The sequence below is a fragment of the Lytechinus pictus genome, chromosome 17, assembly GCF_037042905.1.
Source record: "Lytechinus pictus isolate F3 Inbred chromosome 17, Lp3.0, whole genome shotgun sequence".
Taxonomy (NCBI): domain Eukaryota; kingdom Metazoa; phylum Echinodermata; class Echinoidea; order Temnopleuroida; family Toxopneustidae; genus Lytechinus; species Lytechinus pictus.
The window spans coordinates 17,747,775-17,766,005 of NC_087261.1; the positions used below are offsets into that span (position 1 = coordinate 17,747,775).

General features: G+C 35.8%; 1 protein-coding gene across 1 annotated transcript; it reads left to right on the forward strand.

Moving 5' to 3' along the window:
- Positions 1-1,672: 1,672 nt before the first annotated feature.
- On the forward strand, positions 1,673-7,634 carry LOC129280181 (plexin-B2-like). Its single transcript, XM_064112678.1, has 2 exons — positions 1,673-1,768; positions 5,440-7,634. Exon 2 carries the CDS (start codon positions 5,487-5,489, stop codon positions 6,588-6,590), a length of 1,104 nt encoding a protein of 367 aa, XP_063968748.1. The 5' UTR covers positions 1,673-1,768; positions 5,440-5,486; the 3' UTR covers positions 6,591-7,634.
- The last annotated feature ends 10,597 nt before the right edge of the window (positions 7,635-18,231 follow it).

The window sequence follows — 18,231 nt, forward strand, 5'->3', positions numbered from 1 at the left end:
CCAATTATAGCAAATTTGGATTGTGTTTATTCAACGGTGAAATTTAGCCAACAAAGTTGTATCGTCTTTTAGAGAGTACCTTTTACAAGCCTTCTGACTACTTTTTATGATGAGAATATGGAATTAGTTCCAATAAAATGGAATCAAAGTCATGATATTTGGCTTGTGACTTTTGAAAAGTGACATTTTTGCCTTCTGACGGTGCTCACTGAAGCATGAAGTGAAATACGTCCATAATGTTTACTCAGAGGGTAGCTTATAAAATTACCTACACGCCCATGTAAAAATATATTAAAAACTCGCATTGGTTCGGAAATTATTGATGTTTGTTTAAGGGGGGACTTACTTTTTTTGTTGTGTATATATATATATGTGTGTGTGTGAGGCTAAATGCATTCAAATATATTGCGAGCGAGCATATAAAGCACTAGATGGTGCATTTAGTCGGTGGAAATAGTGCGCAAAGTAGTTTCAGAGTTTGATGTACTAACATTTGCTCGCCTAAATCACGGAAATGCCTTCACTAAATGGATTGATGACTGAGAAAAAATGGCGACTGTTGGCTAATTTACAAACTAGTAGGCGTTTTAATTTGTGAATTACTACATGTATGAGTAATGCAATGAACAGGAGTGTACATAAAAAGCTTTCACATCACTTTATTTGCCAGTGTAAATAATCTTTTCTCCGAAAGTCAAAACCCAATTTCAATTTATACAATTCATCTATATATTCCCTTCCTTTTTTGTTTGTAGCGATGTCTACGAAAAGTTGGCATACGTATAATGTTGTAAAGTGTGACTGTTTTAAGGTTTCACGAGCGTGAAACAGACTCCATAGACTGGTGTGTTAAAATAACACTTAAAAAACAAATCATTAAAAATTAGGAATTAAATTAGAGGGTTGAATTGTTAACTACCAGTGGGGAGGATATGATTTACATCTGGCATTTCAATTCTGACCAGAAACGGTACCTGCACCAACTCATTTTAAAAATAAATAGGCATTTATGACGTCAAAATCTCCTGCGGGATCTCCTGATGGGATCTTATTCATCACCTGAAACAATATGATATCTTTTATTATTCCACCAGTCAAATAGTTCCAAAAGTTCTAAATTTGGGCCAAGGACGTTAAGTAGTTGACCTTCCTATGATCAGTATTAGATGGCTAATGGCAATCCTACAATTTTGTCAATCAGCTATATCATTTTAACCTCCCAAAAAATGGGAATGGGTTGGATGGAAAGAACATCTTTTGCCTTCCTGTTGCATCAAGCCCCGTGACACTTTTGAGCGCCCTCAGCATGCTCAGTGAGGACAAGAAATATCATATTTAAATACCATATGCATGTTGATAAAAAGCGTTGCACTTTATTGTTCAGATTGTTTATTTTGTGTTGCTTGAACAATGGTTCATTCCATTATCCTGGGGGATATCTTATTTCGTTAACGTGAAATGTGGATAATTCATATGCCAAACTTGCACCGATGGGGGTCTTTTATGTGTACTACTGAAAAACAAATCAAAGATTTTGATCAAGATAGCTCATAGTTCGCCAAAGGTACTTTTAGAAAGCTTCAAATTACCATTCGAATATTTGACATTATCCTTTTTTTAAGAAATAGTACATTCTAAAAGCGGAAGAAGTGTAAAAATCTATCGAAGTTCCAATTCTTACCAGATATGTTATACAGCATCGCCGTCTGACTGATGAGTCTCTGCAAAGTCAGCCCGATGTTTCCTACTGTTTAATTCAACTTGAAGAGTGAGTATCGAATATATTCTGACAAATCAGTCTAATCTTCTTCAGTTTTGGTAAGGAGAAAATCGGGCAATTAGTTTAAGTGTTAGGCTAATCTGACGTTATCCTGTGACTATGAACTCAAAGCGTAGTCTGGTAGTTGCTGACAAATGACTTATGACTAGATAACAACCTCAATGCACTTTAGTGGGACCACCTTTGGAAATGTCCATTTCAAACTTATTCACAAGAGGATAAATTAATATTTAAGAAATAAATAGCTTGGCCGATATATTTATGAGGTATTTAAGTCGGTACTATTTGTTGATGCGCCAACCTTTCTGTTTCTAAATAAATTACTTGCATACATTTTGGGACATGCATACAGTTGCATGTAGTGAAAAGTTATTATCTCCTATTTTTTTTCCGTTTTCCCTTAGTTTATAATAGGAACTTAATCAATAGTTGAATATAAGTTCAGCTTTTTGTTAGTAAGAAAATAAATATTCCATAGTTTCCGTAACATACGTACATATCATTCCATACTATTTCACTTTCGTTATACAAAATTGACATCAGATGGTCGAGGAATCTTTTTCTAGGCTGACCGTTGTTGTAAAGTCAGACTATATGCCTAAATGAAACTTTCTCTTATTCGCTTACTTCCTTTACACTGTGATATACATTTTCTTTTGGTCATAAACTGGTTAATGAAACCATTTGCCCCCTTCTCTTTGCAATTAGATCCGTATGACAATTGATTTGTACTACTTACACAGAAACCAATGGGTGGAACCTATGTATACAAACCGTAGGAAAGATGACACATTTATACCTTCAATGAATATATCATTATACTGTATGTACAAATATCATGAGGATAAAATATACTAAAAAATCACGCCTATGTTAGAAAATGCATACTTACAATATTTCAGTGACGTTGGAAAACGAAATGAGTAATAGGATTGTCATACATATTGTTACTTCATTTTACAAAAATAAAAATAAAAAACAAATAAAATTCATAAACATAGGAGACTACAAAATGTTCGCACTGCCCCCTACGACCTATTTGCAAATCATCCAACAAAACCATTTGAACATGTTCAAGGGATGCCGCAAAAGTTTGTTCAGTCAATGGGAAGGGTTCACTGCAGAGGAACTTAATTTAACCATTTCAGGAAAAGACTGCCAGACTCACAAAGACGTATTAACAATCACAGGGATACTTTCTCAAACAACAATCACAGGGAATTAAACTAAAAATACTGCATTTAGTTTAATTCGAAAACTAAGCAATTTTATTTTATTTTATTATTTTAAATATTATTGCTTACATGTATATCTATGTAAATTATTCTTCTATTATGTAATCGTCACAATTTGTAATTATTTCATTTATTTTTGTATTTCTTTATATTCATTATGATTACTGTGTTTCATATATTGAATTTTCAATAAATGCAGAAACACCTGCAAAAAAAAAAAATTAAGGTAAATTAATTTACTTACTTTTGATCAGTGGTGTAAATATAGTCCAAGCGAGGGGGGACGTGTAAGTAATATGTGAGCTGGAATTTAAATAATGGGATGAGCTCGCAGGAGAGGATACTGATTTAAATCATTCAAGAAAAATGGCAGGACCAGAAAAGATGTTACCAATCATTTTTTGTTTTGTTCATGCCCATGTGTCAGGAAAAAAGGTGAGTTGTCTATGATGTCAATCCAGGCAGCATCGAAGCCGTTTTTAACAAACAACCGTGCTCTAAGAGTGAGCATTTCCCTGTTTCGTTATATAGGTGCATTGGCAGCGGAAGCATAACAATTTAGGGGGGGGCGGACAAAATATTTCCACCACTATTTTCCCAGTCGGCTGCTAAAACCTGTTGTTTATATTTTGGTTTACGGGGTAGTCTACATTAAAGTCTGTAGTTTTAAGTGCATCTTAGTTTTTTTTATAAACATGATGAGATATCAAACAGGGCATGCGTCTATACAGGATTTTGCACCCCTAGGGCCCTACCTGATTTTGGTGCCATTGTGCACTTTTATGCGAGCGCGAGCTGAAAATGATTTTTTGTAAACCTGACCTAAAATTTGACATAAGCCTTTTAGGTCATCATGCAGGATAGGTATCGATCTTAACAATTGATGTGAAAATTTTTGATATTCTGACCTAACATTTAGACATTCTACTTCTGATAATTATGAACAAAATGGGTATCTAAAATAAACATTTTATACGAGCGCTTTTGTTGCCATGAACAGGATGGGTACCTATCTAAACAATTGATACGAGCGCGTAGTGCGAGCTAAAAAAATATAGATTTTCTGACCTAAAATGTTGACATTCTAAGCACTTTTGGTCATCATGAGTAGGATGGGCATCTAACTAAATAATTTATGCGAGCGCGTAGCGTGAGCTCAAAATTGTTGTTATCCCAACCCAAAACTGGACATTTTAAAAAATATAGATGTCTGACCTAAAATGTTGACATTCTAAGCACTTTTGTGCCCATGAACAGGATTGATATCTATCCAAACAACTGATGCGAGCGCGAAGCGCGAGATGAACAATTTTGGTTATCTGACTTAAAATTTTGACATTCTGAGGATTTTTGGTGATCGTGAACAGAATGGCTATCTAACTAAACATTTTATGCGAGAGCGAACCGCGAGCTGATCATTTTTGATATTCCGACTCAAATCTTAAAATTCTAATACACTTATTGTGACCATAAACTGGATGGGTATCTATCTAAACAATTGATGCGAGCGCAAAGAGCGAGCAAAAAAAAAAACTATATTCTGACCCAAGACCTCGGATTCTAAGTACTTTTTGAAACGATGAACAAGATGGTCATGTTTCTAAATAATTGATACGAGGAGCGAAATGACAATACGTGATATACTGACTTGAAACGGTAACACTTGAACTACTGTTCTCAGTAATACATGAAAAGAATACATGTACGTATCTCATTACATTTGCCTGTCAAATAATGCAAGCGCGTAGCGCTAGCTGAATTTATTTTGATATTCAGTACTTTTTGTAAGTATGAACAGAATGCAATGGAAACTCGAATCCCAAGCACAATAATTTGTGCAAGTTGACTTTGCAATGGGATAGGCCTATTCTAAGCCCCATTGTATCCTCGTGAGCAGATTACTATATCTCACTTAACAAGGAATGTTAGCGCGAAGTCTGAGCAAAATTTTCTTTTTTATGTAATGTCCAGATATTTTTTTTCAATTTCCAATTATCCTCCCCTTATTTTATTCACATTTCTTTTTTGTTCTTATCTAGCACTCTTCTCTTTCTCTCCCTTTATTATTTTTTTACACATTTTCTTCTTCGTGGTGCGAAAAAACCTTTTTGTTGGTTGTCTAGTTTTCTGAAAAAAAATCTTATTTTCCATTGTAAAATCTTAATTTTTGTTTTTACTATTCTATATAGGTTTTAATATTTCTTTGTTTCAGCTGTTCAGTTAACTTGCTATATTTTTCCTCTTCCTTTCTTCTTTTCTTTCTCTTTTTTCCTTTTTTCATCCTTTTCTTCCTTCCTTCCTTTTTTTCTTTCTCTCTTTTTTAGGGGGGGGGGGAGCCTCCCCGATTCCGCCGCCTATGTATAGGTGTTTATTATTAAACGCCGTGTGAAGTTTTGTATTCTGATTATATCTTTCTTGTCACAGCTTTCATCTGCAAATCGAAGTCTACTTCGTAGAAAACATCAAAAATCATGATTCAGAGAGTACTGGGAGAATTTCTCCTCCTGATCCTGATATCTTGTCAGATCGGATCAATCCAAACAGCTCCCCTCTCCTCCTACTTGGTATCTTATTTTACGCCTCCTGGTCCTGACTCCAACCTACCATTCAACCACATCGCTATAAACAACATCACAGGAGATTTCTACATAGGAGCACGAGAGAGGCTCTACCAACTCGACTCCGACCTGAACCTTAAACAGACCGTGGACACTGGAAAGTGTTCCGGTAAAAATGAAGACAATATTAACAATCTGTTGGTGGTGGTGATCACACCGCAGCACTATAAGCTGATTTCATGCGGTGGTTGTGGCGATATATGCCGGCAAAATAGCTTGGATAATATATCAGTTGATCTGGAACCTTTACCTGATGCTGAAGGTGTTGTAGCAGTAGGAGACCTACCTTCTGTTGGTGCTGTTGCATTTGGTACCGACTATGAAAGTAATGCAGACGTTAGACTCGATGAATCATTTTTCTTATTTAATGGAGTCAGCGGCACAGGGATTCCTGGTGAGATCAGCTTCATTTCAAAGCGCAGTGTTGACAACCTAGTAGTACGCCAACAAATATCTGGAAATCATTTGGAGTCTCAGAACTCATTCGCATTTAAACATCTTATCCCTTACAAAGATTACCTTTACTACTTCATATCAAGAGTCGAGAAAACCTATTTAGGACGTATTTGTCGTGATTCACCCGACGGAGAAAACTTTGCTTCCTACACGGAGATAAAGCTCAAGTGTGGACACGATGAATCTCAGAATGATATCCAGTCTGCTTTCATAGGAACAGCAGGGACCCAGTTAGCTGAATCAATGAATATCAACACAACGGATGACCTACTTTACGCGGTATTCTCATCAGATTCGTCTTCTCTTTGCGTGTATAAGATGATCGATGTCCAGCAGAACTTTGAAGATGCTATCTTAGGGTGTATTGAGGAAACGAGCACTGGTGCAGAGAACATATTCCTGAAGGACAGTATATGCAAGGGGGTAAGTCATTTTCATTTGATGGCCATGAATGATTGTTTAACATATTTATATAATCAAAATAAATGCGTAATTGAATGAGCACATGTTTTTCGAGTTTTTCATTCTCGTGATTATAGCAGACTAGCGTGCCTTAAGTGTTCCCACATGCATGAATCAAGCATTTGTGCCCTTTTCAGTAAGATGTCATCGAAACATGAACATTGTGCCGATCCTTTATACCAAATGTAAATACATGGATCACGTCACTTTCGCATTAAAGTCACGTGCAGTTCATTTCAATCTCATTTAGAATCTACATAGGTCAAATCGGGGCACCGAAGATGATACAATATATAATACGAAACAGTTCATGTTGTGGAAACTTACATATAAGGAATCATATGCATTTTTTTGTCCTGAAAACTGTAGCTAAGGATGTGTACGTCAAGAATCTGATGGGTGCCACGTTGCCATTTTAAGGCATTTAAAAAAATAAAATCACAGGCCGCGCCCAATTTTTCACATTCCTGTTAATTGTGACTTTTCTATTTGACGGAATAAAGATAATGGTGTTTGCTATGAAATTATAGCTAATAAAAAATCCAATGTCAATATACGGATCGCAAAGCATTTTGGGCACTTCCAAGTCAGTAGAAAGTCAATTAAGGCCACAAACGGTCAAATGTATATAAATGGTCATAAATGTAAAGCCTCAGTCACACAGTGCTCTGCGTTCACCGTTGCATAAAAAAGGTCAATTTTCCAGCGGATCTCCGCGGATCCCTTCCCTATTCCCATTTTTTTGTTATATACCTACGGAAAAAGATGTGGACGATACGTTTAGATACGTCTAGATGCGGATTATTGCATCCAATTTCTGATAATCGTATGAATTGATGCGTTATTTGTTCTTTCGACCTGCGTAATCTTCCGGATACCTTTGAACGATTGCGGATATTGACGGAGAGGTGCGGAAGGTTACGGATAGTTACGAATAATTATGAACAAGGCTCGGAACCTTCCCTGCCCAAACAGTGCATATGATAAAATAACTTAATACCTCCAAAGTAACGACCCTTCAAACGTAACATTTCAATCAATTTCTGAACTTACTAAAAACAAGGCAGACGTTAATTCCAATTCAAATAAAAAAACTAATACAATCACAAATCGATAGATATGTAAAACATTAAAGTTAAAAACGAGGAAACGAAAATGTCAAAATATTCATTTTTCCATAAAAAGGAGGGTGAAAAGACAAATTTACTCAAAATATATGCAGATTTTTGGATTGGAAAATAATGTATAGGAAAAGCCAATGTTTATTAATTAATTTATTTATTTATAAAATAATATTATAATTAATTTATATATTTATTCACTTATTATTCATTGGTACGTGAACATATACTGACCAGCAGCAGGGCTGAATGGGTCAATTTACAATAACAATACAAATATAAAAAAAAACCGGCTAACAAGCACAATAAATACAACTTTTTTTTGCTTAATGATTGAAGGGCATCAATAATTATGGAAATCATTTGCATGGAGATGTATGTATTTCATGAATACAGAGGAATGGATAAGAGAAAGGAAAGTTCGGGAGCAGGGGGGTGGTAGAATTAGAAATGTATTGCAGAATGAGAAATTTGAGGCAGGGGGAGGTAAAGGGAGGTCACAGAGACTAAAGAGAAGAAAAGAACAAGAACATTATAAAAATATTTCTTTTTTAATTGAATAAGCACATTTGTGAAGATTCTTTACATTCAAAAATATATAATGTATCTAGCTACATTTAATGGCAAATATTAAAGCATACAAAGACGGATACAGAGAAACGGGAGAAGGAGAATGAGGGAAAGAAGAAGAAAAGGGGAACATGAATGAGACAAAGAAGGAGAAGATGAGGAAAAAAAAAGAAGAAGAACGGGAAGAAGAAGATGAAGAAGAATGGTGTTATAAAAGGGGAAAAAGGAGGAAAAGAGGGGAAAAAAGAAAAGGACGAAATTAATGAAGAGGAGGGTACGTTTGCATGTATGAATTATTCATAACAATATTAAAATTAAATAAAAGGCATGCATGCATGTTGCATGTTTACTACAGATCAAAATATAGTAATCATTTTTCTTGCATATTCTTAAACAAGACAAAAAAGTTAAAAATGTCCCTAAAATATGAACTTTTAGCCCGGATGTAAAAAGATCATTAAGCTATAATTTGAAAAATAATTTTAACAAAAAAAATTGATATATTTTTTAGAAATTGAATTGAATTAAGTTTTCGTATTAAATTATCCAAAACTGAAGTACTTGAAATTAGTTATTATGCACAGATTTCAATGCAATAAATTATTTCATTTACTGCTAGGAATAATGATTGCACAAGAATTATATAACGTTGATGACACTAGAAATATTGCACAATAGTTGATGAATATACATTGGAATCATTAACACACATGCCAATTAATTGGTTCCAAGGCTTCATACTTTCATTCAGTAACCTTATCAGATAAGGAGCAGCACTGTTTTTGTAGCGCTCTGTCTTGCAGAAGACTTCAGTGTAAGTTTCGGCGCTTCGAACCGATCGGTTGTTGGTGGTCGAGCGCAAAGAGGAAATCCAGTGAGTAAAGTTCGATGGCGTTCTCGTCAACCTTTTAGCAAGACCAAGTGCTAACCTTTCTCGTCTTTCATGAAGACTTATTAGTCTTAAAAGCTCCAATGCTTGTTGGTAGCTGTAGTATCGCTGACCAAGCAAAAGGCGGCAAACTCTTTTTTGGATTCTCTCAATTTGGTTATCTTGATTTACTGTCAGCCCAGAGTGCCAAACTGGGGCACAATATTCACGTACGGATCGAACATATGCACAGTATACAGATATCAGATCATTTGAAGGTAATCTAAATCCTTTCAGAATTCGAAGCATGTGCAGCCTTTTACTTGCTCGCTTGACCATTTCATTTACTTGAATTGACCATTTTAGATCGTTCTGAACAAGTAGCGGAAGGCGGGGTAAGTTGAGCATAGGGGCAAGTTGAGCCGCCACCCCCAGGTCAATAATGAATGAGTCAGACATTGTGGTGGTGTCATGTATTGATGACCCATTTCATAACCCTTTACCCCACCACATTGTTTTCGACTTTTAAACAAAAAGTACTTTTTAGAGGGAAAAATACAAATTTCAGCCAAAAAAGCAAAAAAGGGTGTAAAATAGATCAGTGCCTTTTACCCACACACGTCTTTAAAAACAATAAAGAAATAAGAACAATATTGTTAGTCCAGGTATGGATCTTCATTCTTGTCATAGTCTTTTACATGATGGATGCATACAAAATGTGTGGATGTGAAAATATCGCATTTAGTTCGGACTGGGGTACTTTGAGCCAGCCAACATGGGGCAAGTTGAGCCATGGTAATTCTTATGGTAATGTATAATGATAATTTAAAAAAATCTTGAAAAGTCATTAATATGCAGGCAGAAAGGTGCACATTCCCATGACAGTTCTTTTACTTTTAGAGGATGTTAGTATTTATAGATAATTAGCAAGTGAAAAGACTTGAAATAAAATATTGACGTGCTGGTTCTTCCCCCATACATTTTGTACATATTTTTTGTGGCTCAACTTACCCCAGAAGGTGGTACAACTTACCCCACAGATGGGGCAAGTTGAGCCATTTGACATCGTTTTTTCAAAGGTCACAATGAATTTCAGTGTGGGGGTAGAAAGTTATATATAGGTAAAAAATACAATGTATTTCCCAAGAATCAAATTTAAAGGCAAGGTACTTATTTCGACAATATTATTAGTCATATCAATTCTATCATGCAAAATGCAAAAAGTGTCACAACTTACCCTGCCTTCCCCCAATCCTGATGATTTCACAGCTATTACCTCATATGGTTCATAATCACCAATCCTTATCTTCGGTGTATTAACATCAGAACGCATAAAGTGGACATTTAATAATACGCATTTACGGGGGTTTAACTTCATGTTATTATGATTTGTCCACTGTTCATGTTCGTTCACACTGTTCTGTATTGTGGAAGTCTTATTTACTTTCTTACACTCCAACAATGTAAGATCATCAACATACTTTCAACTTCGGTGTTCGCTTTCCCACAGGCATCATTTATCATCGATAGAAAAATCAGTACAGTGGGCCAAGGCGGGTTGTGGAGCCGTGTTATGTGCAAACGCCGGGATATGTGCAAACAACGGTATATGTGCAAACGCCACGCCGGGAAATGTGCAAATCTGTCAAAATTTATTAACGGCATCTGTGCAAACGTGACGACGGGATATGTACAAATGAACAATTTTCGCGGGAAATGTGCAAACCTCCGGATATGTGCAAATCACTGTTTTTATCAATATTAAGTCTATTTCTCATGAAATGTGTCATAACATTAACATGTCGCATAATACCCCTTTTCCACTAGGGCCAGGCCAGCTTCAGGACAAGGCGCGGAATGTAATAATTGCAGTCCGCGACCCTTCCGCAACCTGTCCGGACATTCCTGGGAGTGTCCGCACGCTGTCCTAAACCCTTCCTGGTGTTCGGGAAGTGAAAATTTGTCCGCATCCAAATGTTGGTCTCGACCAAAATTTGGACGCGGATATTGAATTCCTGACACCTTCGGGACCCTGTCCTGACGATGTCCTGATGATGTCCCGCCCTTCCTAAACCCTTCCGCGTCTTCCGGAAACCATCCGCAATCATGTCAGCTTCAGGAAGCAAAGAAGAAGCCATGCGGAATGTTTGAGGAACGTGCGGATTGGAATAAGAAGGCAAGCGGACTTTTTCAGGAACGTGCGGACAGGAATAAGAAGGCAAGCGGACTATTTCAAGAACGTGCGGACATGAATAAGAAGGCAAGCGGAATGTATCAGGAATGTGTGGATCCAATACAAATATTATGGAACACAAGTAACAAAGGCAATTTTTAGTCAGTGCACTACATGGGGCAACGGGACATAATACAAAACAAGAAAATTAAAAAAGTAACGAAGAACGGGGTCAAGGGGCCTAATTAGTATATCACTAAACAAACCTTAAAACTTAATATTTCAAGCATCACGCGAGCGCGAAGTGCGAGCTGATTTTTTTTTTTTTTTTTGGGGGGGGGGTTACTGATTTGAAGGAGGAATATTTCAAGCATCTTCTACCGATCCGAAAAGTAGACATTTCAAATATTTCTTGCATTATTTAAGCTGGCAATAATCCGAGCAGATTTGTTCTATACTGAACAAAAAAAGACGTTTCAAGCAACGTTTGATTATGGACAAGATTATTTTAATGTACTCGACTGAAATTAGGACCGTTTTGGCAGCACTTGACTTTACGAATGGCAAAAACGTCTTAGCAAAATTAATAGTGCAGGCATACATTTCAAAATGAAATTCAAGTTTATATTCCTACTGCATTTTAAGCACTTTATTTGATTGTGAATGAGATACGTATGTCATTGATAATAATAATAACAATAATGATAGCCAGTTTTTTTATATATCGTTTTTCTCAGAACGGCTCAAAGCGTTTTATAGCATATTATTACCCAAGTCATTGGAGCCTTCATTTTAATCCCGCATGAAAAGCGCACAATTTCCTCTCCTTAAGATAAGAAGCATTTTTTGCATTCATCGCAGCCTAAAATGGCCCTGGCAGATTCAAACATACCTTTCGCATCCTGCCGGTACCCATTTAACACATGAGTCGAGAGTGGCAAAGTGTGGATTACGCCCTGCCAAAGGACGCTATATGGATTCGAACAAATTACCCTCTGTTTACAAGGCGAGAACCAGAACCACTACACCACGGCTCTTTCACAAAAACGAATAGGCCATCGTGAAAAAAACTATTGCACAGGATAGGTTTCTGATAAACATAAAACGTGAGCGCGAAGCGCGAGCTTATTTCTTTCTATTTTGTCCTGAAAATTTAATATTTTGAGCAATGTTTGTGACCCTGAAGAAGATGCGTATGTAACAAATAATTACTTCAGCGCAAAGTGCGAGCAGAATTTTTTATATACGCTCTGGCCTGATCGTAAAAAGAGCAGTTACAAATGAAGGAGATACATTTTTCAACAATCAAATAATGCGAGCGCGAACTGAACATTTGTTCACATTCCGACCTAAATACTGGACATTCTAAGCACTTCTTCAATCATGAACAGGAAAGGTATATGACTATACACTTGATGTGAGCGGAAACAAAATTTAGATTTAAACCTAAAAAACGGGACATCTCATGTTTTGTAAATGTAGGAAAAGGAAGGATAATTGGATATCTACCTATATTAATAATGCGAGGGCAATAATCTAAATATACATGCGTGCGCGTGTTTAGATTTATACTTAGAATCTGGACATTCTTATTCAGTTTCAATGTGTGAAATAACTTATTAATAAAATTTGTATTTTACAAAAAAAGAACAATTAGAGTACTTACATATAGTTATTATCTTGCTAATTACATTTTTATTATAATTAAATAATGCAAGCGCGAAGCGCGAACTGAAAATTTTTGAAATTCCGATCGGAAAAAAAAATTGTGAATCTTAATGTCGATATTCCATTTAAAAGGGACAATATGGTTATTAGGAAATCATAAAAATATTACTATCTTACTTATTAATCTAATAAGCCTAATGAGAGCGCGAAATATAAAGGCCAGAAAACTGGACATTTTGTAATTAGGAACAGGATGCATAGGTTAATGAATCTTTAACAAAAATAATGCGAGCGCAAATTGCGAGCCAAAACTTTTGATAAACTGCCATGAAAGAGGGATTTAGCATAATTTGTTAGAATAAATGTAGGTATACATAACTCTCCATTCAAAATGCAAGCGCGCATCGCTTGCTGATACTATTTACAATCAGACTAGCCTGAAAAGGGATCTTTTTCAAAACTTCATGGAATACACGAAGAGTATAGTTACTTGACAAATCCAAAAATGCTAGCGCGCAGCGCGAGCTGTATTTGTTGATATGTAGACCATAAAACTGTCATTTTACAGAAAACTTAACAAAAAATCAATTTGTAAATCTTTTTACTTTCTTTTCCCCTTTTTTGTTCCTCCCAAAAAGTGTGTGTGTGGGGGGGGGGGGGGGGGCATTTGATATTGTGTCCCCCCCCCTTCAAAAAAGTGAGGGGACGCGTCCCCTATCCCCGTGGGATTTCAAACCATGGAGGCAATATTTGATTGAAAGAAAATAAAATCTTATATAGTCTTTGTAGTCGAAAAATGTGTAAAAATAGCATATTTTCATGATGGATTTCTTTACTCTCGCCAGCTCCCGACTCAGACTTAATAGCAAAATCAGGGTAAAAAAACACAAAAAACCCAAACCCCAAAATTGTACCCATAAATTTATAGAAAATATATTAACGATATTTTTTTATCTGAGTATTCGCAGGTTGCTCGAAAGTTATCCTCATTGTCCTAGTCCTTGAATTTACAACTCGTGACGTTGTCCTAAATGTGTCCGGTTCTGTCCTAATGCGATCTGCATGCTGTCCGCGCCAAACGCCGAAAAATCTTTTCAGATAATCGTGTCCTAGGACAGTCACAGGAATGTCCTAGGACAATATGCAGACAGTCCTGTTCGTGTCCTAAGACAAGATCATTTGCATAATCTTTTACGGAATTTGGTTGCGGACAGCATGCCGAAATGACAAAAGTTGCTTCCGCAACCCTTCCTGGTCTTGTCCGCGCCCTAGTGGAAAACCGCCTTAAGGAAGCTACAGTGCCATCGGCAATGAAACGCTTTTCAAAGAGGCGGGGGGGGGGGGGTGTTACACACACAAATGCAATAAACGCCCACAAATGTATTAACACCCACAAATTTAATAACACTTTACCCACAAATGTAATAATTTCACCAACAAATGTAAAAATGCACTTTACACACAAATGTAATAATGACATTACCACCAAATGTAATAAATTTGAAGGGATTTTGCGAATCTGTTCTGAACTAAAACCCTATAAATAGTAATGCATTCATATAGCGCAAAGTCAGTCTTTTTTCTCCCGACCCAGTTATATAAAACATTTAAACAATCTTCCAAACAAATGAAAACTAATTTCTTCTTAATGTTAAATAACTGTTGTTGTTGTTTTAGCTTATACGGCGTGTATCATTCTAACATAGAAGTATAGCGTAGTCTTTCCTCCAGACCTAGTTATAAAAAAATCATTGAAAACAAAACAACAAAAACGACCTTGCAATCTAATCAACATTGAATAGCATGGAAATATGGTGTAGTCTTTGCTCCAGACCCAGTTATTTCAAAATAGCAAATGATAAAATTAAAACAAACAAACGATATTCAGAAAGACCCCACAATCCCAATGATGTCGAATAACTTGAAAATATAGCGTAGTCTTTCATCAAGACCCGATTATTTCAAAATAAAAAATCACAGAAGATAGATAATAATAAAACAAGGACCCCACAATCTTATTGATGTTGAATAACATGAAATAAATGCAGTCTTTCCTCTAGACCCAGATATTTCAAACAACAAATACAAAAAATACAAAACAAAATATAAAAAAACAAAGACCCCGCAATCTTATTGATATTGAAATACATGGAAATATAGTGTAGTCTCCCCTCCACACCCACTTATTTCAAAATTACAAACCCTTTTTTTAAAAAGTGAAAAAAAGTAACAAAGACCCCATTATCTTATTAATGCTGAATAATTGTGTGTGTGTGGATGTATTTGAGTTTTGTCAGACGTGTATCAGACTTTTGTCAAACTTGTCATATTCAAAATTGTTCATCGAATTGTTTTGTACTTATAAATATGATTTATTTATGATGAGTGTGAGCAGATCTTCTGGACAGTGGTGTGTTGTGTGTGTGTGTGTGTGTGTGTGTGAGTTGGGGCGGGGGGAGGGAGGGGGAAGATTGGTGTTTAAGCATTTTTATAATAACTTATTTCATTGTTTTCTTTTAAGATATATATGATTCATGATTATATTAAATTAGTGAAAAAAAAGGGAAAATGTGAAATATAAAGTATTATATTTGAAATGTAAATTGAAATGTTATGTAACTATTTGTTCATGAAAACAGAATAAAAACAGTATTTAAAAAAATATATCAATCAGATATGATTATTTACGTCTGGGACCGACCTTTAACGTCACCATCCGAAAGACGTGACCAGTGCTCGAACCTCTGCATCAATTTGTAACTTCCCCACATAGCTTGGATTACAGGCGCATGCCACAACGCCCAGTGGAGACATGGAGACATGGCGTAGTCTTTCTTCCAGACCCAATTATTTAAAAATAACAAAACAATACAATATAACCCAACAATCTTTAAACTAAGAACCTGTAATAAAATAAAGGTTTAGAGAGTTTTCTTTATTCCAGACCTTGTCATTTTCAAAATTAAGATAAATGAAATATTCATTTAACTAAGACTCAATCGTGTTCTTTTGCCTGTTCAACATGAATAAGATGATCGGGGGATCATTTTATCAACATTAGTTATGTCCGACAAGTTGTCAGATCTGACAACCTTCCTTGATGTTGATTGGCTAAGAAGCAGTGCTACCATGGTTAGTGTCGGATAAAACGTCTGACAACTCCTTTTATGTTCTGAAGATTTTATTTTCAATTAGAAATTTCTTTGCCTGAAAGAAAAAGTATGTTTTAAAGGCATTCTTTATTCTAGGATCTTATAGTCCAGTCAATATAGGGTTTGACCCACCACTAATTGCAACACGAGATATTCCACTGCAATGCTTTCAAGGAAGGTCCCCTAAACAGCATACTAAAAGTCCCAAGAAATCCAAGCAGTGGAAATTTATGAAATTTACATATTATGCAAATTAGCCATAAAAAGTTAGAAAAATAAGGAAAATAGCCCAAAGATTACAAATTGAGTGTCCAAAACAATTCAATTTGAGCGAAAATTCATGATATATAACTGTATTCAATGTTTTTTGTCAAAAGTGCAAAAAAATCTACCTCATTTGCATAATATGCAAATAAGCATCCTTATATGGAAAAATGTCAAGGTATTGTGATTTTTCTCTCATTATCTGCTTGAAAATTTCATTAATGTTGGAATTTACATGATGCTATCACTAAGGACGTTGAATACATTTGTATTCAGCTTAGTGTCTGTAGTGTAATTTGCATATTATGCAAATAAAAGTATCTAACATGTTATGAATATTCAAGAAAACACACTGGTGATACATCCCTCAAAAATTGCAAGTAGATTATCTATTGGAATTGGAATATGGCAATACCTTACAGGAAGGTTTCCTAAACACCATTAAAAGTCCTTAAATATACAAGCCTATAGGAAAATCACAAAATTTGGATTGTATGCAAATTAGCCATAATAAATTACAAATAAGGAAAATAATCCAAATATTGGAAATCAAGTGCAGAAATCAATACGAATTGAACTGAAGCCCATGATCAGTTTTACAATTTTATTTATTTTTTAAATAAAAAAAAAAATCGTAAATAAATCTACCTCATTTGCATATATATGAACATTTTTATATGGAAAAAAAATCCAGAAATATTGAGTTTTCTCACAAAAACAGTTATGAAAACATTTCAGTCTAGATCAATATGATGTGATCACTAAGAATGGTAAATACATTAATAATCAGCTTCATATCTGAAGTGTAATTTACATATTATGCAAATAAGCATCCGACATGTTATAAATATTCAAGGAAACACACGTAAGTGATACTTTCCTCTAATATTCCATGTAGATTATGTGTATTAACCATGATGACCTTCCCTACACTCCCTGCTTGGTTGATATTGACTATTGTCACGAGCAGTTACCCCACTCATATTGTACAATGTTGAGTCCATTCTACATGGATACCACTGCTTGAATGCTTCATTATTTCCATCCAAGTCTTGCTCTCTTCTTGACTTTTTATATAGAGACTTTGCGTTTCTTGCGAGTATAGTCCACGCTAGCAACTTCTGGATTGCCAAGTGATCAGCACAAGATGTCACACCCGTACAAATAAAAGCCCATTAGCTTCGAATATTTGGTCCTTGTACTTGTAGCACACCAATTAGCTTATAAACTTGGGGTCCTTGTATTTAAAGCGCTTAACGATAAATCTCCACCCTACATCTCAGAGCTCTTATCTCAGCATAGACCAACACGCAGTCTCAGATCAGCAGCTCAAGCATTGCTGAGGGAATCTCTCAGCCACACAACCTGGGGTGACAGAGCCTTCTACATCTCTGGACCAAAGCTGTGGAATAGCCTTCCCCAATTTATCAGGAGAGCAGAGACCCAATCACAACTTTTGAGTCTTACCTGAAGACCTTTCTGTGCCCCACTCCAACATTATCCCAAGACAAGAATAACTCAATTGTAGCATTACTAGGACAGTACTTGAACTGAATGATGATCCTAAGCACTGTTTGAAGACATTGGAATTTGTGAGATATTTCCTATTTTTGAGCAAGCGACATGAGTGCCCAGCTGAGGTGGACACCGGCGCTTTACAAGAACCCATCATCATCATCATCATCACTTGTCTTGGTGGTGTATATGAGTACTCGCTTGGATCACAAGATCTCTGGGCATGCTTAATAAGAGTAACAATAGGCATTTGCCTATACGAGCGACATGAAAGCCATTCATAAATTCATGATGAAGGCTTAAAGTGCATTATTTCTCAGATACAGGAATCGAGATAAGACGTTCTTGC

What these genes read in the sequence shown, in the direction of transcription:
- LOC129280181 (XM_064112678.1), top strand. Translation starts at nt 5,487, where the DNA reads ATGATTCAGAGAGTACTGGGAGAATTTCTCCTCCTGATCCTGATATCT.